Source organism: Schistocerca serialis, chromosome 5 (assembly GCF_023864345.2).
Source record: "Schistocerca serialis cubense isolate TAMUIC-IGC-003099 chromosome 5, iqSchSeri2.2, whole genome shotgun sequence".
Taxonomy (NCBI): domain Eukaryota; kingdom Metazoa; phylum Arthropoda; class Insecta; order Orthoptera; family Acrididae; genus Schistocerca; species Schistocerca serialis.
In genome coordinates this window covers 237,416,114-237,440,196 of record NC_064642.1, presented here as the reverse complement: position 1 = coordinate 237,440,196, position 24,083 = coordinate 237,416,114, and the positions used below count along the sequence as shown (strand labels likewise).

At 43.1% G+C, this 24,083-nt stretch overlaps 1 protein-coding gene across 2 annotated transcripts in view; it reads left to right on the top strand.

Annotated features, from left to right (window-relative positions):
• The window catches only part of LOC126481064 (neural proliferation differentiation and control protein 1), a 1,141,454-nt gene that overhangs the window by 1,104,061 nt on the left and 13,310 nt on the right, over window positions 1–24,083 (top strand). For both annotated transcript variants that reach the window (XM_050104548.1, XM_050104547.1), the window contains exon 7: window positions 18,612–18,717. In XM_050104548.1, coding sequence (XP_049960505.1) covers window positions 18,612–18,717 — 106 coding nt within the window. The remainder of the gene's footprint in view (window positions 1–18,611; window positions 18,718–24,083) is intronic.

The window sequence follows — 24,083 nt, the reverse complement described above, 5'->3', positions numbered from 1 at the left end:
CGTACAGTTCCTGCTTCTTCCTTTTTCTTCGGCCATTCGCATCTCTAATAGTCTCAAAAACGTTCTTCAATGTATTATTTCCCTCAAATATCAACCGCTCCGTGTAGTCCGTCATTATTAGAGGCTACTGTAGATATCTGTTCCAAATAACGCAGTGGGGACTATGACTGGATTGTATGCCTTGAGTTCAGGTTTACTGGAGAGCCATGGTTGAAGCTATTACCTGTTTCATTCTTCAGCTGTGGGAAGCTGTTATGTTGGTTTTCTGCATCCATTAATTGCTCAAAATACTCACACCACCTGTCCGTCATGTTCTTGCTTGTGAATATCTGTCAGTCATAACTGTTAATGCTCAGTGGGCCATTCCCGAGCCTCCTTTTACCGGCCTTGTGTTCTGGAACATTAGTGCACTGTCACTCTCGATACTCGTTCTTTCTGAATCATCTTCCTCAGTGCGTAAAACAGTAGCTGCCTGAACCTTTCTTTTCTTCCCACACTAATATGGGACTGTACGAGGGGCAGCAAAACATATCAGCTGAGTATAAAAACTGCAGCTACACACGGAAGTCCAGAGTGGGCTGTAATTGTCGTATGGCAGCGAAACTTGTTAGATATGCTAATGCGTTGATGCGGAACTGATTTACATTGCAAAAAAATAGATCCAATTTTGGTCACCAGGTGCAAATCTGGCGCTGTACAGCATTTCGTCAACGTTTCTGGTGCTCATATTCAACAAATAGTGTAAGGGGCAGTTGACTATAAAATCAATATTGTGTTTTCTCACTTCTTTGACCTTCTCTTCCCACGTCCCGTCCCTAATCCATTACATGCGGAAACAATTCTGTAGATCTTTATTGCATTCACGGTGCCAGATTTGCAACTGTCGGCTAAAACTGGAAGTAATTTTTTCAGCCTAAATCTATTCCGCATTAGAATATCTACCAATTTTCGCTGCTATACGATAATTACAGCCCACACTAGACCTCTGTGAGTCGCTGCACTTTAATTATAACCCCCCGGCACATTAAGGCAAAAATAAAGACCAGAGAAGAATTGGTACTGTGAGGCAGGCGAGAAAAATTAGAAACCTAGAAAAAATTAAGAGACCTTGTAGCGATGCAAGGGGTAGCCAAATTTGTTATAAAAGTCGGTAAATCACTCAACGGACAGTATTTTTGAGTACAGGTATTTCGTTCATTCCAAGCAAGTGTCGATTCGTGACGTCATCGTCCAGACTCGAGTTGACTGTAATCTGAATCCGTTTTAGTAAACAAATCGTTTCTCTCAGGTGATAAATTTTGTTGATTATGAAATACAAGTTCTTGAAGTTTATTCAGAATCGGAAATGTTTAACTACTAATTGCATGCCATAATTTATCTGTTTAATATAAAGGTGTTTTGATTTTTGTATGCATGAAAAAAGTGTGAATTGATGTTCGGCTTTTACTCTGAGACGAGTTATCACTTAGAGTGCAAAAGTGCGCGTGTACAGTTCGTTGACCTGTGCGGTGAATTTTATTTTTATGATTTTGACTCGGTTGGAGACAAATCCAGTTCCAGTTAGACTTTACGTGAGACAGACACATCACGTTATTACAAAAGAGTCGTTTAGCCCAATATGGAAAACTGAAACTTGCGCGCCCGATTTAAAATACGTTACACGCCAGTGCGTAATCGAGCTGTCCTGAAAATCGCATACAATAATTGCCAGTGCGCTTGGACTTAAAGCACTAAGTTGGAAGTTAATTTTGAGACAAGTACTGATTTTGACAAAAATGAATCGAAAGTTTATTTAAAATATCGATGTTCAGTTTTAATTGAGACACCCACCAACGATTTGATTACGTTGCCTAGCAACACTTAAATGCAGATTAATTAATTAACAGAACGATTTGCGACGCAGTAAGTCCAATTACACACATAAAATGTTACACGTGACCGCATGAGAGTATGAGAGTGTTTTTCTTTCCATAAATGCCAATAAATCGGCAGTTTCAAAACTTAAATCACCAACTGTTGCGTAACTTCATTGTATCACTACGGAACTTATTATATCGTGTCTCTTCATCAAGAGATCTCAAAAAGCCGCGAAAAACAAGAAGAAACAAGAAGACTAAAAGAAGAGGCAGCGGCATAACCTGCTATACAGAAGACGCAAAAGGTTACACAGTATTAACTTTATATGGATGCCTGTCGCTTATCGGCCACTTATAGGTTTCCCGTCTTTTCTTTACAATAAAACGCTGTTACCTTTTATTTACCTGAAATTAAGTTTAACTTTACTCATTCCATATTTCTACTCTTTGCGAATCTCTTCGGAGGTTCTTCCCATTCCACTTACCAATGGGGCTTAGGAAGAATGGTTTTACGTCTCAGTGCGATCTGTTATTTACTTTATTTTAGTTGTACGATGTCTATGGTGTAAACACGCGCAAAGCTGAAGAATATTTCTTGTATCTTCCTGAAGTTTCTAAGCTGTAAAATTTATTTCAGTCAACGTCCACATAAATTGCTTAATGGTTATGCCGATTTCGACTGACAACTCATCATCAATACCCCACAAACACATCTTTGCCGATGGTTGTGTCAAAGCATCATTGGAGTCAATATTTCCAAGAGGCTCGGACTGTAGTTTTTCTTTAACCACCTGATTAAAACAAAACAGGTGGGTAAATACACATTTAAAGTTATTTAGTATGCGTTGGGCAATGGGCAAAAGCTATGAGGCTATGTTAACAGGATATGGTGCCCATTATGCATGCAACCGTAATTTACCAATGGAAAGGGGATGACGTGACACAGCAAACAAACAGAGTATTATACGGGAAAAACGACTGTATCTTTCATTTGAGCACAGCATTATTCATTTTGAGTTATGTCACATTTCGTACAAACCAAGACAAATAGTGGTGATAGCACTCAAAGACTACAGGATATGATGCACGTGTTCTCGAGCGCGCTGTAAGGTTGTAGTCATTCGCTTACCATGATCCTCTTGCACATTAACTAACTATCGGACTGCAAGGAAAAACATAAACAGTCCGCTCCATGAGGTGTGAAAGTTTTCTGATCTTCGCCGTGTACACAACTGCATTCTCATGTCTCCGCAGACAGAAATTTAGAGGACTTATATCGAGAACACATGGCAGCTACTCGCCTGGTCCTCCATGACCTCACCATGTCCAGGAAAACTGGTATAACTGGACAACTAGTACATAATCTGGGGCACAAAAGGGCTGAAGTAAAGTTTAAAACGCTCCCTCTACAGAGAGCTGTGGCGGCAGGATATCTTCGTCTAATAAGTGTAGATAACGGGCTGCTGTTAGCGTTCCCTGAATGAAGAAGGGCCCACCATTACGAGAACCCCCATATACCACATCAAAACATCGCTTTCGATGGTACAACTGCCTTTGATGGCTCCACCCGGTGTGGGCTAACAACTGACCAGTATTTGTAATTGTGTTTATTTACCTCTCCGTTTACACCGAAATTAGCTTCTCCCGTAAACAATATGCAATAGGGAAACAATAACTTTCATCTAGCTAACGTATCACCCACCTGCGAACTGAACCCGTCGACCTGGATCGTCCTCGATGAGACGCTGTAAACATTTGAATTTGTAATGATGTCATTTATGTGTGGCCAAAATTCTCGTTGTTAATGTACGGTTGATCCCAGTTCCGTGCGAAGTACAGCGAGTACTGCCTCTGGAGTACTAGGTTGTCATAAAGGAGTTTGATGTTGCTTCGTTCGAAGTCGTTTTCAATCGTCCAGTTTTTTATTTGTCTCCCGACAGTACGAGTTTCGTGGAATTCGGCAAGAAGTTTCACCATCGACCTGTGGTTAACGGATGGTCTGCATGCTTGGCACTGATTTCAATCTTCTGCTATAACATGAGCACTTCTTTCTCTTGATACCCGGACGATCTCAGTGCGCTGGGCTTCTTAGCGGCATCAGATTTCACTTCATTTGCGAGCAAGAAACATCAGTCACAATGTAGGATGAATAAAACTATGTCCAAAAGAAAGGCAACGTTGTTTTTCTCGTGAAATCCCCCTTCTGTTTGATTTCCCGCGTGATGCCTTTTATATTTCTCCCATCTCATACTGTTTGGCTTCAAATTTATGTTTACCCATCTGTTTTTGTTTTAGAACGGTGGTTAAATAACTATGCATCACCCTGCAGTAGGGGGTATCGTGGAAATACTACTAGAGGACACTCCCGCTAGAGAGGTCTAGTAGGAGCGTTATGGAAATGTTAACTCCTACTATTTAACGCAGCCGTCGACTGACAAGTGTTTATAGATTGTTGATGAGGACTACTCGGTCGAAACCGATATATCCATTAAAAAATTTATGTGAATATTGACTGAAATGAACGCGATACTTAAAAAAGTGTTGAGGCTTCCATGAGCACTTGTTGACTTATTACCTGTTGGCTTGTGTCTCGGGTTCTTCCACCGACGTTTTTTAACGTTACACCAACATGAATGGCTGGCTTACTTTCCATCGCTTGTGGCAAACTGGATCAAGATAGTGACCGGAGATTAGGGTGTAAACCTAAGACAAAAAGAAAACGACGCACCACAATGGAATTGTCCGGATTGGACGGACATCAGTAGATGTGATGTACATCTATGGACAAACAAATGGTTACACTTTCAGAAAAACTGAATGATTTATTCAAGAGAAAGAGCTTCTTAAATTGAGGAAAACAATAACCCGTTAGTCCACCTCTGGCCATTATGCGAGCAGTTATTTGGTTTGGCGTTGGTTGATAGAGTTGTTCGATGTCCCCCTGAGGGATATCGTCCCAAATTCTGTGCGGGTGGCTCGTTAGATCGTCACAATCCCGAGATGGTTGGAGAGCTCTGCCCATAATGATCCAAAAATTCTCTATTGGGTAGAGAACCGACAACCTTGCTGACCAAGGTAGGGTTTGGCAAGCACAAGGACAAGTAGCATAAACTCTCACCGTGTGCGGGCGGGCATTATCTTGCTGAACTGTGCGCGCAGGACGACTTACCATGAAGGGCAACAAAACGGGGCGTAGAGTATCGTAGACGTACAGCTGTGCTGTAAGGGTGCAGCGAATGACAACCAAAGGGAACCTGCTATGAAAAGAATTGGCAAGCCAGGCCATCATTCCTTGTTGTCGGGCCGTATGGCGGGCGATAGTCGGCTTGGTATCCCACAACACTCCAGGGCGTCTCCATATACGTGTTCGGGCCTGGAATCTCATTGACGGACTAGGATTGCCTTCACTGATGAGTACCGCTTCGAATTGAGCACGCATGACAAGACGTTCCAGACAGCGGTGGGATACCAGCCTGGTAATCGCCAGCCAAGCGACTGCCAACCAGAAATCATGATCTGGGGTGCCATTTCTTTTCATAACAGGACCTCTTTGGTTGTCATCCGGGGCACGCTTACAGTGCAGCGGTTCGTCGATGATATTGTACTTCCGTCTTGTTGTCCTTCATGGCAAGCCCTTCTCCTGCTTGTCCTCGTACTTCTCAAACGCTACCTTTGCTAGCAATGTCACCGGGTCTTTCCCCAGTTGAGAACGTTTGGAGAATCATGGGCAGTTCCCTCCAACCAGCTCGGAATTTTGGCGATCTAGCGTTCCAACTGGACAGAATTTTGCACGATACCTCTCAAGAGGACATCCACCAGGTTTATCAATCACTGCCAAGCCGAATAACTGCTTGGGTAAAGGCCAGAAGTGGGTCTACGTGACTTTGACTTGCTCAGTTTGTGAAGCTCTGTCTCTTGAATAAATCATCCAATTTTTATGAAATCGTGTGTAGTACAAACGTATCACTCTTTTCTGTATCGGCAGATGATTTGACAGCGCAAGTACCGGTCCTTGTGTGTCAGTTTCCAGTTCAAGCTGTGTCCCAGATTCTCAGCATTCCATGTAACCAGCACGTCTAGAAATGACAATCTGTTGGTCCTTTTCTATCTCCATAGTTAATTTTATGCTACATAGAGACTGTTTAGATGTCTTAAGAAGTCATCGAGCAGCTGTTCACCATAGCTCTACACGACGGAGGTGTCGTCCACACCTTAGTTTACAAGGTGCCAAGTCCAGTGCCTGTCTTTCCAAATACTCCATGAAGAAATTGGCAATCACTGGACTGAGTGGACTACCGATGGCGATGCCTTCCAGCTGCTCGTAGAAATCGCCATTCTACATCAAGTAGCTCGTAGTAAGACATGCGTGAAAGAGCTTGTTGAAACTGCCTTTACATCTTTCGACAAACTTGAAGGTTCACATTGCGGATGCAAGTAATTTCGACAGAAATGTACAGTATATTGGAGTAGCGACCGACGGCGCTTGTGCATAGTTTCTGGCTGATGGAAGTCCAGACAAGGGGGATTAAATCGTTTCGCTCCCTGACGTGGAGTGACGCGTGGCACGGTTCCGTACTCTGCCGGCTGCATAATGTAACGCAGACAGCTGGCCGGCCGAGGTGGCGAGGCAGCGCTCGTCTGCACGGGTAGCAGGTAGCGGGCCCACGGTCTGGCGTTCCGGTCCGTGTAGCCCGGCGCCTTAAGCTGTCGGCACACGGACCGTGCTGTCGAACGTTAACGTTGAGCGTGCCAAGTTCAACGCAGTGCTGAACGCTCAGGAACGATGCGACTTGCGAATACGGTACGTGGGCCCCGACGTGGTATTCGCGACCGCAACGCACTCCAGCGGCAGTTGAGAGATGTTTCTAGTTCGTAAATCATACTGTTTACTCAACGGGCGCGCGTAAAATTCCCACGCTAGCTCTATTAAAACGCACATTTCGTCCACGAAAAGGAAAGTACCGTGTCCAATCAATAATGAAACAGGCTTATAAAAGTTCCATTACAAACATTGCGTTACAAATTTGGAATACTTCTCCACATAAGATAAACATTATTTCATCAATCCCACATTTTAGTAAAACCCCAAGGTCAGTCTTACTTGATCACTGTTCCTATCCAGCCGCAGAATCTTTGCAACATGTGAATTACGAAGCGTAAAAGAAAAAAGGAGCAAAATATCTTTATACAAGTAGCGCAAAGTGTCTTGTAGATAAAGCCAATCGAACAAAGTCACTCCTCAAAAAAAGGTGAACTTATATTTACATAACATCAAATATTATAGTATATATTTGTATGAAACTAATAATAAAGTATCAAAACCTAATAAAAACGCCAATGTTAGGAGAAAAATCTGGAATTGTCAAGACGCGAACCACTGCCCCATCCAACCTCTCAATGGAGGACAGTGACGCTATTCATTACGCATCCATCGTATTGTGTTACCCCGTGGTGAAAACCTTAATCGTAGATATGTTACTAATTGAAATTTAATTATAACAAATTGTACCAAGAACAATACGTTTCGGGTGGATCACCAGTGTGTCGCTGCCCTCAAATAGCCTGCTCTCATAATTTCGCAAGTTACAGTAATTCTTTAGCCAGGAATATGATGATTCTCATTATTTTATTGCAACGAATCACACAGTTAACAACGGGGTTTCCAGTGATTCTCAATTTGCTGGTGCTCAGAAACGGCATATATACGTGTTGTTGTTGTTGTGGTCTTCAGTCCTGAGACTGGTTTGATGCAGCTCTCCATGCTACTCTATCCTGTGCAAGCTTTTTCATCTCCCAGTACCTACTGCAACCTACATCCTTCTGAATCTGCTTAGTGTATTCATCTCTTGGTCTCCCTCTACGATTTTTACCCTCCACGCTGCCCTCCAATACTAAATTGGTGATCCCTTGATGCCTCAGAACATGTCCTACCAACCGATCCCTTCTACTGGTCAAGTTGTGCCACAAACTTCTCTTCTCCCCAATCCTATTCAATACCTCCTCATTAGTTACGTGATCTACCCATCTAATCTTCAGCATTCTTCTGTAGCACCACATTTCGAAAGCTTCTATTCTCTTCTTGTCCAAACTATTTATCGTCCATGTTTCACTTCCATACATGGCTACACTCCATACGAATACTTTCAGAAATGACTTCCTGACACTTAAATCAATACTGGATGTTAACAAATTTCTCTTCTTCAGAAACGCTTTCCTTGCCATTGCCAGCCTACATTTTATATCCTCTCTACTTCGACCATCATCAGTTATTTTGCTCCCCAAATAGCAAAACTCCTTTACTACTTTAAGTGCCTCACTTCCTAATCTAATTCCCTCAGCATCACCCGACTTAATTAGACTACATTCCATTATCCTTGTTTTGCTTTTGTTGATGTTCATCTTATATCCTCCTTTCAAGACACTGTCCATTCCATTCAACTGCTCTTCCAAGTCCTTTGCTGTCTCTGACAGAATTACAATGTCATCGGCGAACCTCAAAGTTTTTATTTCTTCTCTATGAATTTTAATACCTACTCCGAATGTTTCTTTTGTTTCCTTTGCTGCTTGCTCAATATACAGATTGAACAACAATGGGGAGAGGCTACAACCCTGTCTTACTCCCTTCCCAACCACTGCTTCCCTTTCATGTCCCTCGACTCTTATAACTGCCATCTGGTTTCTGTACAAATTGTAAATAGCCTTTCGCTCGCTGTATTTTACCCCTGCCACCTTTAGAATTTGAAAGAGAGTATTCCAGTCAACATTGTCAAAAGCTTTCTCTAAGTCCACAAATGCTACAAACGTAGGTTTGCTTTTCCTTAATCTTTCTTCTAAGATAAGTCGTAAGGTCAGTATTGCCTCACGTGTTCCAGTGTTTCTACGGAATCCAAACTGATCTTCCCCGAGGTTGGCTTCTACTAGTTTTTCCATTCGTCTGTAAAGAATTCGTGTTAGTATTTTGCAGCTGTGACTTATTAAGCTGATAGTTCGGTAATTTTCACATCTGTCAACACCTGCTTTCTTTGGGATTGGAATTATTATATTCTTCTTGAAGTCTGAGGGTATTTCGCCTGTTTCATACATCTTGCTCACCAGATGGTAGAGTTTTGTCAGGACTGGCTCTCCCAAGGCCGTCAGTAGTTCCAATGGAATATTGTCTACTCCGGGGGCCTTGTTTCGACTCAGGTCTTTCAGTGCTCTGTCAAACTCTTCACGCAGTATCGTATCTCCCATTTCATCTTCATCTACATCCTCTTCCATTTCCATAATATTGCCCTCAAGTACATCGCCCTTGTATAGACCCTCTATATACTCCTTCCACCTTTCTGCTTTCCCTTCTTTGCTTAGAACTGGGTTTCCATCTTAGTTCTTGATATTCATACAAGTCGTTCTCTTATCTCCAAAGGTCCCTTTAATTTTCCTGTAGGCGGTATCTATCTTACCCCTAGTGAGATAGGCCTCTACATCCTTACATTTGTCCTCTAGCCATCCCTGCTTAGCCATTTTGCACTTCCTGTCGATCTCATTTTTGAGATGTTTGTATTCCTTTTTGCCTGTTTCACTTACTGCATTTTTATATTTTCTCCTTTCATCAATTAAATTCAATATTTCTTCTGTTACCCAAGGATTTCTACTAGCCCTCGTGTTTTTACCTACTTGATCCTCTGCTGCCTTCACTACTTCATCCCTCAAAGCTACCCATTCTTCTTCTAATGTATTTATTTCCCCCATTCCTGTCAATTGCTCCCTTATGCTCTCCCTGAATCTCTGTACAACCTCTGGTTCTTTTATATATACGTATAAGCTTGAAATGAATGCCAATATTGTGCCTCTCAACTCTGTACTGAAGGGAGACGGCGTGCTTGTGACGTAGGTGGGGTTGTGCCATCTCATTGGTCAACGCTCAGACGCACGCTCAGAATATCTGACATGCCAGATATTGCTCTGCACGTTCGGAAAGACTACCGAGCGTGCTATTCCACGCTATGACGTCAGAAACTCGGCACGCTACACGCTCAACGTTCGGATGCACGGTCCGTGTGCCAACGGCTTTATGCTAACAAGGAGAGGGCGCGGGACGGGTATCACCGATCTGTCTCAAACTGTGTGAGTGGAAGCAACTATACGACCCTTTGGAGTTCCTAAGAGACGTCGTCTGAATGAGCCGTAGGAAAACAGAAAATGCTGTCGGAAGTTGTTTGAGTGCGTCGTGCACTATTTTTGACTAACACTTCCACAGTAAGCGAACGGGGCGATAACTCAGCGACTCGAGTTCGATTTGAGGTGTTACCCACTTTTTTATTCGTTGTGTTTTATTCATCTCAATTATAAAATTTAAATATAGTTTAACAGTTCGATTTATATATGTAAAATTAATATATACAACTTACAATTGGTTACGATTGCTTTAATTTGAATAATTAACTGTTTAAGTATATACATTACTCAAATTAAAGTAATCTTAATTAATTGTAAATTGAATAGATTAATTCCACATATACAGGGTGGTCTATTGATCATGACCAGGCCAAATATCTCACGAAATAAGCGTCAAACGAAAAAACTACAAAGAACTAAACTTGTCTAGCTTGAAAGGGGAAACCAGATGGCGCTATGGTTGGCCCGATAGATGGCGCTGTCATAGGTCAAACGGATATCAGCTGCGTTTTTTTTAAAATAGGAACCCCCATTTTTAATACATATTCGTGTAGTACGTAAAGAAATATGAATGTTTAGCTGAACCACTTTTTTCGCTTTGTGATGGATTGCGCTGTAATAGTCACAAACATATGGCTCACAATTTTAGACGAACAGTTGTAACACGTAGGTTTTTTTAAACTAAAATACAGAACGTAGGTACGTTTGAACATTTTATTTCGGTTGTTCCAATGTGATACATGTACCTTTGTGAACTTATCATTTCTGAGAACGCATGCTGTTACAGCGTGATTACCTGTAAATACCACATTAATGCAATAAATGCTCAAAATGATGTCCGTCAACCTCAATGCATTTGGCAATACCTGAAACGACATTCCTCTCAACAGCGAGTAGTTCGCCTTCCGTAATGTTCGCACATGCATTGACAATGCGCTGACGCATGTTGTCAGGCGTTGTCGGTGGATCACGATAGCAAATATCCATCAACTTCCCCCACAGAAAGAAATTCGGGGACGTCAGATCCGGTGAACGTGCGGGCCATGGTATGGTGCTTTGACGACCAATCCACCTGTCATGAAATGTGCCATTCAATACCGCTTCAACCGCACGCGAGCTATGTGCCGGACATCCATCATGTTGGAAGTACATCGCCATTCTGTCATGCAGTGAAACATCTTGTAGTAACATCGGGAGAAGATTATGTACGAAATCACCATACATTGCACCATTTAGGTTGCCATCTATAAAATGGGGGCCAGTTATCCTTCCTCCCATAATACCGCACCATACATTAACCCGCCAAGGTCGCTGATGTTCCACTTGTCGCAGACATCGTGGATTTTCCGTTGCATATCATGCCGGTTTAAGTTACCGCTGTTGGTGAATGACGATTCGTCGCTAAATAGAACGCGGGAAAAACATCTGTCATCATCCCGTAATTTCTCTTGTGCCCAGTGGCAGAACTGTACACGACGTTCAAAGTCGTCGCCATGCAATTCCTGGTGCATAGAAATATGGTACGGGTGCAATCAATGTTGATGTAGCATTCTCAACACCGACGTTTTTGAGATTCCCGATTCTCGCGCAATTTGTTTGCTACTGATGTGCGGATTAGCAGCGACAGCAGCTAAAACACCTACTTGGGCATCATCATTTGTTGCAAGTCGTGGTTGACGTTTCACATGTGGCTGAGCACTTCATGTTTTCTTAAACAACGTAACTATCCGGCGAATGGTCCGTACACTTGGATGGTGTCGTCCAGGATACCGAGCAGCATACATAGCACACGCCCGTCGGGCATTTTGATCACAGTAGCCATACATAAACACGATATCGATCTCTTCCGCATTTGGTAAACGGTCCATTTTAACACGGGTAATGTATCACGAAACAAATACCGTCCGCACTGGCGGAATGTTACGTGATACCACGTACTTATACGTTTGTGACTATTACAGCGCCATCTATCACAAAGCGAAAAAGTGGTCCAACTAAAACATTCATGTTGCTTTACGTACTACACGAATACGTAATAAAAAGTGGGGGTTCCTGTTTAAAAACCGCAGTTGATATCCGTTTGACCTATGGCAGCGCCATCTAGCGGGCCAACCATAGCGCCATCTGGTTTCTCCCTTCAAGCTAGACGAGTTTCGTTCTTTGTAGTTTTTTCGTTTGATGCTTATTTCGTGAGATATTTGGACCGGTCACTATCAATGGACCACCCTGTATAAATTAAACTGTGTAAAAATTTTGTCGTTGGTAGTTTAACATTGCGAGGAACAAAATAAAATAAATAAAAGAAACTGGATGGCAACGAGAATCGAACTCGAGCGGCAGAACTGGCGTTCTGGACGCTTACAGACTGGGCCACGCCACTAACTAGAGAACTCCTATTCAGACATCGGTACAACGTGATCAAAACAACTTTCTCTTTTCCTACTGCCCACTCAAAAGAAATATGTGGGGAACTTCAAACGGTCATACACTTGCTCCTACTTACACAGTGAGCCAAATCGGGTGAGATACGTCCCGCGCCTTCTCCTCTTAAGTTCAGTTGTAATGCGCTTTGATGCACATTAACGCGTGATTGAATTCCTATAGGGTACGGATGACGAGTCGCAGAGCACGTTACGTTAGTTCCTGTAGTTACTATCTCGCTGTCTGTGTCGGTTTCAGATATTATGCAAGCGGATGTTCAGTGGCTGAGCTGCACTACTCATATAAAATTGGAAAATTCGATAGTTAGTCAAATACGCTAAGTTACCTGTATTAAAACTCTGTGTTGTTAACACCATATGAAGAAAACCGAACTGAAATATCTCAAAGATTTCGAGGGAAGCAATACTTCAATGTTCCCTCAAACATCGGAGCTCTCGAAGGTAAACGTGTCAGAATACGAAATCCAGAAGATTCAAGTTCCTGATGGTTCACTTATAAACATTTGTTTCTGTAGTGCCCTTTGCACTATGTGACTGTTACCATGGCTTTAGTAGACATTCGCGCTTTTGGAAAAGGCAGCGACTCAGGAATTTTCAGAGACTCCTTCTGTCTCAGAAACTCACTGGAAAATCTTTGGATGTTCTAAAACAAAGGCCTTTGAAAGAGAACGACGATATGGAACTCCCTTACGTAATCGTTGGTGGTGAAGCATTTGGACTGATGGAAAATTTACTAGGACGCTACGGCGGAAAGCAGCTGACTCACGGAACCAATATATTTAACTATCGATAAACTTTAACATGAATGTATGTCGAGCGTAGTATACTTCTCGTAACGCGTTTAATAAGTGATGAATAGATTGAAACGATTGCAGTACTTCATAACTATATTAATTTCATAAATATGCTCGAATGAGAGGTGTATTTCAACACGAAGACATCTTAGAAGGAAATCTCACGAGTATAAATTCTATCCACAACGGACGACCCACTTGATCAATCAATAACCCGTTCGGGCTAAATTAATCAACTATTTTGTTAAAGAAGGTAGACTTGAACATGCAAATTGTTGAAAGAAGCGAAAGTGTACTTGTTAACAATAAAATTGTTCTCGTATTTATACTTTCTTTTCTTCTTAGTCATTACCCTCACAGAAGGTCAAACCCATTTCTTCCCATGCTCGCCGCCTCAGAATTTTATTTCCAAAATGTTGGTCTTTTATATACTACAACAATTGGCAGCTCGATGTCAGAATTCTCGCCGCCTCAGAATTTTATTTCCAAAATGTTGGTCTTTTATATACTACAACAATTGGCAGCTCGATGTCAGAATTCTCGACTTCGGTTTCGCCCATTTTTCGCAACCTTCGACAAAGAATGATAACAGAAACATACACAAAACACGTCTGGTCATGACGGAAACTAGCGCTGAACTGAACGGCATACAGGCTCGATTCATTCTGCTAACCGTTCGCCAACGCGCGTTCGTCTGGCTCTGTGGACTGTTTCCCTAAACGCGGCGTCAATGTGCGTTAATGCATGCTCATATGATCGATTATAAGTTGAATGTTAGACCTCTAACATGTGATCTGAAAACGAGCATCAGATTTCCGTCATCTGAACTTGGCATCAACCTTCCGAAAGTGTTGAGCAACAGAGCGTTCGTGTATGTATCAACAACGAGAGTTCCAGAGTGATTTATAGGAAACGACTGACTGAAAGAAGAGAAAGGAATACAGTAGAAAAAAATGGGGAGTTTTGAGAAATGAAGTAATAGTGAAGGCAGCAGAGAAATTTCTTAGGAAAAAAGTCAAGATCCTGTAGAAATGCTTCAAAAACAAGCGAAATGTTAATCTTCTTATGATAAAAGGGGAAAATATAAAAATACAGCAAATGAAGCAGGCAAACATGAATCCACAATATAGAAACTAAGACTAACAGAAATTGTGAACTGGTAGAGCAGACAAATGCAAAGCTGTGGAATCATCCATTACTTTGGGAAAGATAAATATCGCGTGTAGGAAAATCAAGGAAATATTTGGAGAAACGAAAATTAGTTGTCAAAACATAAAGAGCTCAGATGCAAGCCAGAACTAAGGAAAGACGATTCTCAGTTGGAAAGAAAGTATAAAACAGCTATCCAAGTAAAAGAAGCTCGAGGACATGGATGATAATAATGTAGCTGACGCGATGAAAATGGTTCAGATGGCTCTGATCACTATGGGACTTAACATCTGAGGTCATCAGTCCCCTAGAACTTAGAACTACTTACACCCAAGGACACCTAAGGACATCACACACATACATGCCCGAGGCAGGATTCGAACCTGCGACCGTAGCGGTCGCGCGGTTCCAGACTGAAGTGCCTAGAACCGCTCGGCCACAACGGCCGGCAGCTGACGCGATAATGTGAGATGAATTTGATATGGCACTATAATATTTAAGTCGAAACAAGGCATTTGCAGCACCGACATACCCTTAGAATTAATGAGATCTTTCCGCTGATAGCCCCGGCGTTGAGCATCGGTAAGCTCCTCCAATGAGAGTTTTGGGACAACCAACTGACAAAGCTGCTCGACTTGGTAAGCATGATGGAAAAGACACCCGAAGTAAAGTCAAACTTCAATAAAAAATTAATACCTCCAAAACCAAAGAAGGTAGATGGTGGCAAGGTATGAGAATTGCATAACGTTGAGTTCAGTAAGTTCTAGTTGCAAAACACTAACACGTATTAATTACAGCATAGCCGAAAGACTGCTAGAGCTACCTGGGGAAGGATCAGTCTCGGTTATCAAGAAACGTAGGAACACGTGGGACAGTTTGAAGACAGTCAGACAATAAGAGCATAAATAGTTACTAAGAATATCCAATGAGGGTAAGTAATTAAACGAAAAGAAAGAAACAAATGTATTGCGTTACTTCTTACATAAATTTATCTAGCTGACCTTCAATTTCAGGGCCGGCCGGCGTGGCCGTGCGGTTCTAGGCGCTACAGTCTGGAACCGCGAGACTGCTACGGTCGCAGGTTCGAATCCTGCCTCCGGCATGGATGTGTGTGATGTCCTTAGGTTAATTAGGTTTAAGTAGTTCTAAGTTCTATGGGACTGTTGTCCTCAGAAGTTAAGTCCCATAGTGCTCAGAGCCATTTTTTTTAATTTGAGGCTACCTCGGTACATATTAGAGTTTTACTGCTCCGAGTGGGAAAACAGCCTTCACTTCAGCCAACTGATGGTTTCCTACATTTTTTATACCTGCAAATGCAAACTGAAACATTTCAAATTATAATCTATTGTCCAGTTGTCGAGGGATTCGGCAAAAAATCAGAAGTCCCATATCACTCCAACTGCACATACCCCACACCATTACAGAGCCTCCACCAGCTTGAACAGTCCCCTGCTGACACGCTGGGTCCCTGGATTCACGAGGTTGTCTCCATACCTGTGCACGTCCATCCGCTCGATACAGTTTGAAAGGAGACTCGTCCGACCAGGCAACGTATTTACTTTAAACTAAGTTACAATTACATATGCTGTTGCTTGGATTCCAGAGAAATGTAGGAACATCCGAGGCAATGTGACCCTACGATTTATCTTAGAAGATAGGTTAAGGAAAGGCAAACCTACGTTTATACATTGCAGAGCTAAAGAAACTGGTACACCTGCCTAATATCGTGTAGGGCCACGACGTGGCATGGACTCGCCTAACGTCTGAATTAGTGCTGAAGGGAATTGACACTACGAATCCTGCATGGCTATCCATAAATCCGTGAGGGTACGAGAGGATGGAGATCTATTTTGAACAGCGCGTTGCAAGGCATCCCATATATGCTCAATAACGTTCACGTCTGGGAAGTTTGATGGTCAGAAGTGTCTAAACTGAGAAGAGTGTTCCTGGAGCCACTCTGTAACAATACTGGACGCTTGGGGTGTCGCACTGTCGTGCTGGAATTGCCCAAGTCCGTCAGAATGCACAATGGACATGAATGGATGCAGTTGATATGACAGGATGCTTACGTACGTGTCACTTGTCAAAATCGTATCTAGACGCATCATAGGTCCCATATCACTCCATCTGCACATGCCCCACAGCATTACAGAGCCTCCACCAGCTTGAACAGTCCCCTTCTGACATGCAGGGTCCATGGATTCATGAGGTTGTCTACATACCTGTGCACGTACATCCGCTCGATACAGTTTGAAAGGAGACTCGTCCGACCAGCCAACATGTTTCCAGTCATCAACAGCCCAGTGTCGGTGTTGACGGGCACAGGCGAGGCGTAAAGCTTTGTGTCGTGCAGTCATCAAGGGTAAACGAGCAGGCCTTCGGCTTCGAAAGCCAGTATCGATGATGATTCGTTGAATGATTCGCACGCTGACACTTGTTGAAGGCCCAGCACTGAAAACTGCAGCAATTTGCGGAAGAGTTGCATTTATGTCATGTTGAACGATTGTCCTAGTCGTCGTGGTCTCGTTCTTGCAGGATCTGTTTTCGACCGCAGCGATGTCAGAGATTTTATGTTTTACCGAATTCCTGATATTCACGGTACACTCGTGAAACGGTCATACGGAAAAATAACACTTCATCGCTAACTCGGAGGTGCTGTGTCCCATCGCTCTTGCGCCGACTATAATACCACGCTCAGACTCACTTAAGTCCTGATAACATGCCACTGTAGCAGCAGTAACCGATCTAACAACTGCGCCAGACACTTGTTGTCTTCTATAGGCGTTGCCGACCGCAGCGCCCTATTCAGCCTGTTAATATGTCTGTGTATTTGAATACGCATGCCTATACCAGTTTCATTGGCGCTTCAGTGTAGCATTTGTAGACTTAGAGGTACCTTTTGACAGTGTCGAATAGAACATTGGTTTTGAAATTCTGAAAGTAGCAAGGGTAAGATACAGGGAACGAAAGACTATTAACAACTTGTACAGAAACCACACGGCAGTTGTAAGAGTCGAGGAACATGAAACGGTAGCAGTAGTTCAGAAGGAAGTGAGACAGGGTTGTAGCCTATCCCTGATGTTATCCAGTTTGTACACTGAACAAGCAGTAAAGGAAACCAAAGAAAAATTCCGCATAGGAATTAAAGTTCAGGGAGGAAAAAATTAAAAATTGGATGTTTGGCGATGACATTGTAACTCTGTGAGAGACAGCAAACGACTTGGAAGAGCAGTTGAACGGAACGGACGATGGCTTGAAAGGAGGATATAAGATGAACATTAACAGAAGCAAGATAAGGATAATGGAATGTAATCTAATTAAATCAGTTAATGTTGAGGAATTAGATTAGGAAACTATACAATTAAAGTATCAGTTGTGTTCTGCTATTTGGTCAGCATTAAAACTGATGATGGACGATACTCTGCCCATCACACTTAAGCGCCTGGCAGAGGCACTGGCAATAGCAAGGACGCACGTCTGAAGAAGAGAAATTTGTTAACATCGAATGTAGACTTAAGTGTCAGAAAATCCTTTCTGAAGGTATTTGTCTGGAGTATAGCCATGTAAGGGAGTGAAATATGGACGTTAAACAGTTTAGACAAGAAAAGAATAGAAGCTTTTCGAATGTGGTGCTATATGAGAATGCTGAAGATTAGATGGATAGATCACATAACTAATGAGGAGGTACTGAATAGAACTGGGGAGTCAAGAATTTGTGGGACAACTTGACTTAAAGAAGGGATCGGTTGATAGGAAACATTATGCAATATCAAGGGATGACCAATTTCGTGTAGAATCGTAGAGGGAGACCAATAGACGAATTTAGTAAATAGATTCAGAAGTATGTAGGTTGCAGCAGTTATTTGGAGAAGAAGGGGCTTGAACAGGATAGAGTAGCACGGAGAGGTACATCAAACCAGTCTCCGAACCAAAGATTATAGCAACACCAATGCTCTTATTAAGCAACACGACACAACACAGCACTTCACTGATCGTACTGTTTGTGTTGATCTGTTGTTGTATTGCAGTGTATGTTGTGTGTAATGTGTTGAGTGGCTGTTGTTGTTGCAGCCATGTATAGCGTGTAATGCTGTGTTCACTTGTTCTTGTTATTGTTGTGTTGAATTTGTATGGTGTTGTGTTGTCATTGTTGGTGCTGTTTTTGTTGTTGTGTTACAGCTCGACACCGTGAGGTGATGTTTGTTATGTTACAGCCGCACAGGCGCCAACGAGCGTCCGGGTTCAGTGTCTGAGGCGGAGAGCGACGAGGAGGGAGAAGAGGGCGACTACACTGTCTACGAGTGCCCAGGACTCGCCCCGGTCAGTATACCAACGCTACACTGCGCTACACTAAACTACACTACACTACATTGCATGTGGAATACGGGCCGCGTAGTAGGACGACAGCCAAGGGAGGCTCGTTCACTGCAGCTTCATTATCCGTGCTCAACTGCGTCCACACGATGTCTTTTTGTTCATCTGTTATACTTGGCGCACGCGCTTGACGCTTTATACAGTAGCGCAAGGAGGGCATGCATTTCGCGCAAAGGTGTTACCTGTAAATGGAGAAGGCGCGTCACAGCGCGCAGCTTGCCGCCGTCCGTGGGAAGGTGTTGGTTGGTTTGGGCCCATCGTTGGCCCCTTCACCAAGTGCCCGCCTATTTCGTAGTCTCTTGCTGGACGTCACTGTCTACCATGGGGACTGGCAGTAAATGCAGATACCTAGAGTTCATACGAGGGCAACTTGCTTATTCTGGAATTCCACTTAAGAAGGTTATCTGAAAATTAGTAATAATAAGAGCAGGCAATCGATAGGATCGTACAGACACGGGTACGGATGACGAAAGAAAGAAACTGAAAATAGCATATTCCGTTTTCCGAAACTGATTCACTGAGAAAGATCTGGCTGCAGTTCCTGCTTCCAATAGCAGCACAAACACCAAAACAAGAGATTTTAAAATAAGTGACGATGAGAGGGAAAATCAAGTTTAAAATGTTCAGCAGAGGAGAGGTGACCTGATAGAATACCAGTACGATTCTGCGTAGACTATTCTAAAGAATTTGTTCCTTCTCTAGCATTAGCCTAACGTACAGGGGTAGAAAAAAATTGGAGACACCAAAAACACAATACATTACAATGTCCAATACGGTATAGAAAAACCGTTGGCATTCAAAATACGATTAGCTTCTAGTCGTCTCGGATGGAAACAGACCCTATAAAATTATTAAGCTGGACCATTACTGATATTTGAGAATCCGTGACTGTTAACTGAAGATAAATACGTAAAACTGCAACCAGCCACTTTTTTGAATGGTTATTTACGAGTATTATTCCATGAACAGGATAAAATGGTTCTAATGGCTCCAAGCACTATGGGACTTAACATCTGAGGTCATCAGTCCCGTAGACTTAGGACTACTTAAACCTATATCTACGTCTACGTGATTATTCTGTTATTCACAATAAAGTGCCTGGCAGAGGCTTCAATCAACCACCTTCACGCTGTCTCTCTACCGTTCCACTCTCCAACAGCACCTAACTAACCTGAGGACATCACACACATCCTGCCCGAGGCAGGATTCGAACCTGCGACCCTAGGAGCAGCGCGGTTCCGGACTGAAGCGCCTAGAACCGCTCGGCCCATGAACAGGTTTTCGAACCTTTTCAGGCTCATCTTCAGATGGTTTTCTGGACGTTACATTACTGTTTCGAGCAAAATGTTGGTTGCTGGCTCTGTGACAAGAAGATGGAACATGCTTTAATGTATCGCCGTGAGTATTGTTTATATGTCGATACGGATCCAAAATCTTAGTTTTGTACTTACTGCGACAGTATGGACGGCTTTTCTCTGTTAGTGTCCATGTGTCTGCCTCCATTTTGACGGTCAGTTGGTACATCATTTCATACACTTTTACACAATCTTTATGATTTACACTGTGATAGCGAAACTTGGGTAGCATCCAGCATGTGTTATACAACTGTTGCTTGTGACAAAGATCTTGAAAAAGAGATATACCATAGGTCTACTTTGCTCAGATATGTAATTTGGTTCAAATGGTTCAAATGGCTCTGAGCACTATGGGACTTAACAGCTGTGGTCATCAGTCCCCTAGAACTTAGAACTACTTAAACCTAACTAACCTAAGGACATCACACACATCCATGCCCGAGGCAGGATTCGAACCTGCGACCGTAGCAGTCGCACGGTTCCGGACTGCGCGCCTAGAACCGCAAGACCACCGCGGCCGGCAGATGTAATTTGGTTTTGTTTGCGTGTATTAAAGTCGATATCTGGACAGATATTATAATTACGCTGTCGTTAACATGAGAGCACAAAATAAAATAAATAATTGAATTACTACAAGAACAAACTTCTAGCGATCGTATGTCTTATTTCTGTTCGTACTTTAACGTATAATTCAGTCACTTTATGCGCAAATACTTTAATCTAGATTGGCATTATCATGAATGCCCAGGAATAAAATAATACAGAGTTATAGTATTTGTAATGATATGCACTGGTTGTATGAGCATGAACTTTATATTTACATTAAAAAAAACTTAAAATAACTGCTGACTTAGTTCTGTTTATTTTACCTAAAGGTAATATGTATAAAAGTTATAGTATTTGTAATAAAAAAAGTGACTGCTTGTAGTTTTATGTATTTACATCCTGCAAAGTTTTCGAGGAAATTTTATACCATTCTTCGTGCAAAATAGTAGCAAATTCTGGTAATGACAGTGCAAGTGGCTAGCGATCACCCTCCAAAGTGGGCCAATAAGTCTCAATAATACTGAAATCTGGTCACTGGGGTGGACAGGAGAGACGTGACAATCTATCCTCATGCTCACATCATCGCTCCTGAATTATGCGAGCTGTGTGAACAGCAGTTAGTCTGTTGTAGAATTTTGGAACAGGACTTATGCTGCCGTATTATCATTTGAAACGCAGCTCACTCTGCCCATCTTTCAAATACAGAAAACAACAGATGCCTGCGCCCGAGTAATACTGCATTTCTTGGCTTTCTAAGAGCGTTCGAAACCGTTCACTACTACAAACATGTGGAATATCAGACCAGCTTCGTGACTCGCTTGAAGAACACTATATATCGATCTCAACGGAGAGAAATCTTAAGCGAAAAAGTAACTTGGGGTATCCCGCAAGGGAGTGTTATAGACGCATACTGCTCAGAATACACTATTGGCCATTAAAATTGCTACACCAAGAAGAAATGCAGATGATAAACGGGTATTCATTGGACAAATATATTATACTAGAACTGACATGTGATTACATCTTCACGCAGTTTGGGTGCATAGATCCTGAAAAATGAGTACCCAGAACAACCACCTCTGGCCGTAATAACGGTCTTGATACGCCTGGGCATTGAGTCAAACAGAGCTTGGATGGCGTGTACAGGTACAGCTGCCCATGCACCTTCAACACGATACCACAGTTCATCAAGAGTTTAACTGGCGTATTGTGACGAGCCAGTTGCTCGGACACCATTGACCAGACGTTTTCAGTTGGTGAGAGATATGGAGAATGTGCTGGCCAGGGCAACAGTCGAACATTTTCTGTATCCAGAAAGGCCCGTACAGGATCTGCAACATGCGGGCGTGCATTATCCTGCTGAAATGTAGCGTATCGCAGGGATCGAATGAAGGGTAGAGCCACGGGTCGTAACACATCTTAAATGTAACGTTCACTGTTCAAGGTGCCGTCAATGCGAGCAAGAGGTGACCGAGACGTGTAACCAATGGCACCCCATACCATCACGCCGGGTGGTACGCCAGCATGGCGATGACGAATACACGCTTCCAATGTGCGTTCACCGCGATGTCGCCAAACACGGATGCGACCATCATGATGCTGTAAACAGAACCTGAATTCACCTGAAAAAATGAGGTTTCGTCATTCGTGCACCCAGGTTCGTCGTTGAGTACACCATCGCAGGCGCTCTTGTCTGTGATGCAGTGTCAAGGGTAACCGCAGCCATGGTCTCCGAGCTGACAGTCCATGCTGCTGCAAACGTCGTCGAACTGTTCGTGCAGATGGTTGTTGTCTTGCAAACGTCCACATCTGTTGACTCAGGGATCGAGACGTGGCTACACGATCCGTTACAGCCATGCGGATAAGATGCCTGGTATCTCGACTGCTAGTGAATCGAGGTCGTTGGGATCCGCACGGCGTTCCGTATTACCCTCTTGAACCCACCGATTCCATATTCTGCTAACAGTCATTGGATCTTGACCAATGCGAGCAGCAATGTCACGGTAAGATAAACCGCAATGGCGATAGGCTACGATCCGACCTTTATCAAATTCGGAAACGTGATGGTACGCATGTCTCCTCCTTACACGAGGCACCACAACAACGTTTCACCAGGCAACGCAGGTCAACTACTGTTTGTGTATGAGAAATCGGTTGGAAACTTTCCTCATGTCAGCACGTTGTAGGTGTCGCCACCGGCGCCAACCTTGTGTGAATGCTCTGAAAAGCTAATCATTTGCCTATCACAGCATCTTCTTCCTGTCGGTTAAATGTCACGTCTGTAGCACGTCATCTTCGTGGTGTAGGAATTTTAATGGCCAGTAGTGTATATGTACAGGCATAAAAATGATTACAGATTAAGAAGAATTGGATGATTTATTCAAGAGAAAAAGCTTCACAAGTTGAGCGGGTTGATAACGTGTTGCCCCATCTATGACCCTTACGTAAGCAATTATTCGGCTTGTTATTGTTCGACGCATTTGTTGGATGTTCTCCTGAGATATATCATGCTAAATTCTGCCCAATTGAAGCGTTAGAGCTTGAAAATCCCGAGCTGGTTGGAGGGCCCTGGCCATAATGCTTCAAACATTCTCAACTGGCGAGAGATCCAGCGATCTTACTAGGCCAGGTAGGGTTTGACAAGCACGAACACAAGCATTAGAAACTCACGCCGTGTGCGGGCGGGCGTTATCTTGCTGTATCCACTGTTTAAAAGTCCATAACTTGCAAACTAATTGACGGAATTGTCTCATTTTTGGTGGAAGTGTAGCTAATAGTCCAACTTAAAGATATCATTGTAGGAGTTCTAAATGGTCACCATTAACATCCTCACACAAACGATGCCGCCGAACTGCAGCACGAACTACTGACTGCAACGTGTTCAGTTGGATATTTGCACGTGAATGTACGATGGATTCTCGAAGTTCACCCAATGTGCGTGGCTTTTGTCGATAAACGAGGTCCAGAGGAGTTAGGTCTGGGGAACGTGGTGGATACTCCACAGCACCTCTACGGCCTATCCATCTTCCTGGTAGATTTTCGTCGAGATACGCCCTAACACGATTTTGGTAGTGGGTTGGGGCACCATCTTGTTGAAAGTAAACTCTTCCGTCTCCATACAAGCCTGGGATGGCGGGTAAAATGGATGTCTGAAGCTACTGAAGGTACACCTCACCGGTAACTGTGCCGTCAAATAAGAATGGCCCAGTCAAGCCCCGGTAAGACAACCCACACCACACATTTACTCCTGGCAAATTCACGGCTTTGTCTACATGGACGTTCGGATTTTCGGCGGCCCAGTAGATGCAATTGTGGCGATTTACTGTACCATTGAGTTTGTAATGTGCCTCATCAGACCACACAGTCACCTCTGCAAACTCTTCATCGTTGCGCACCATGTCAGTAAACCAC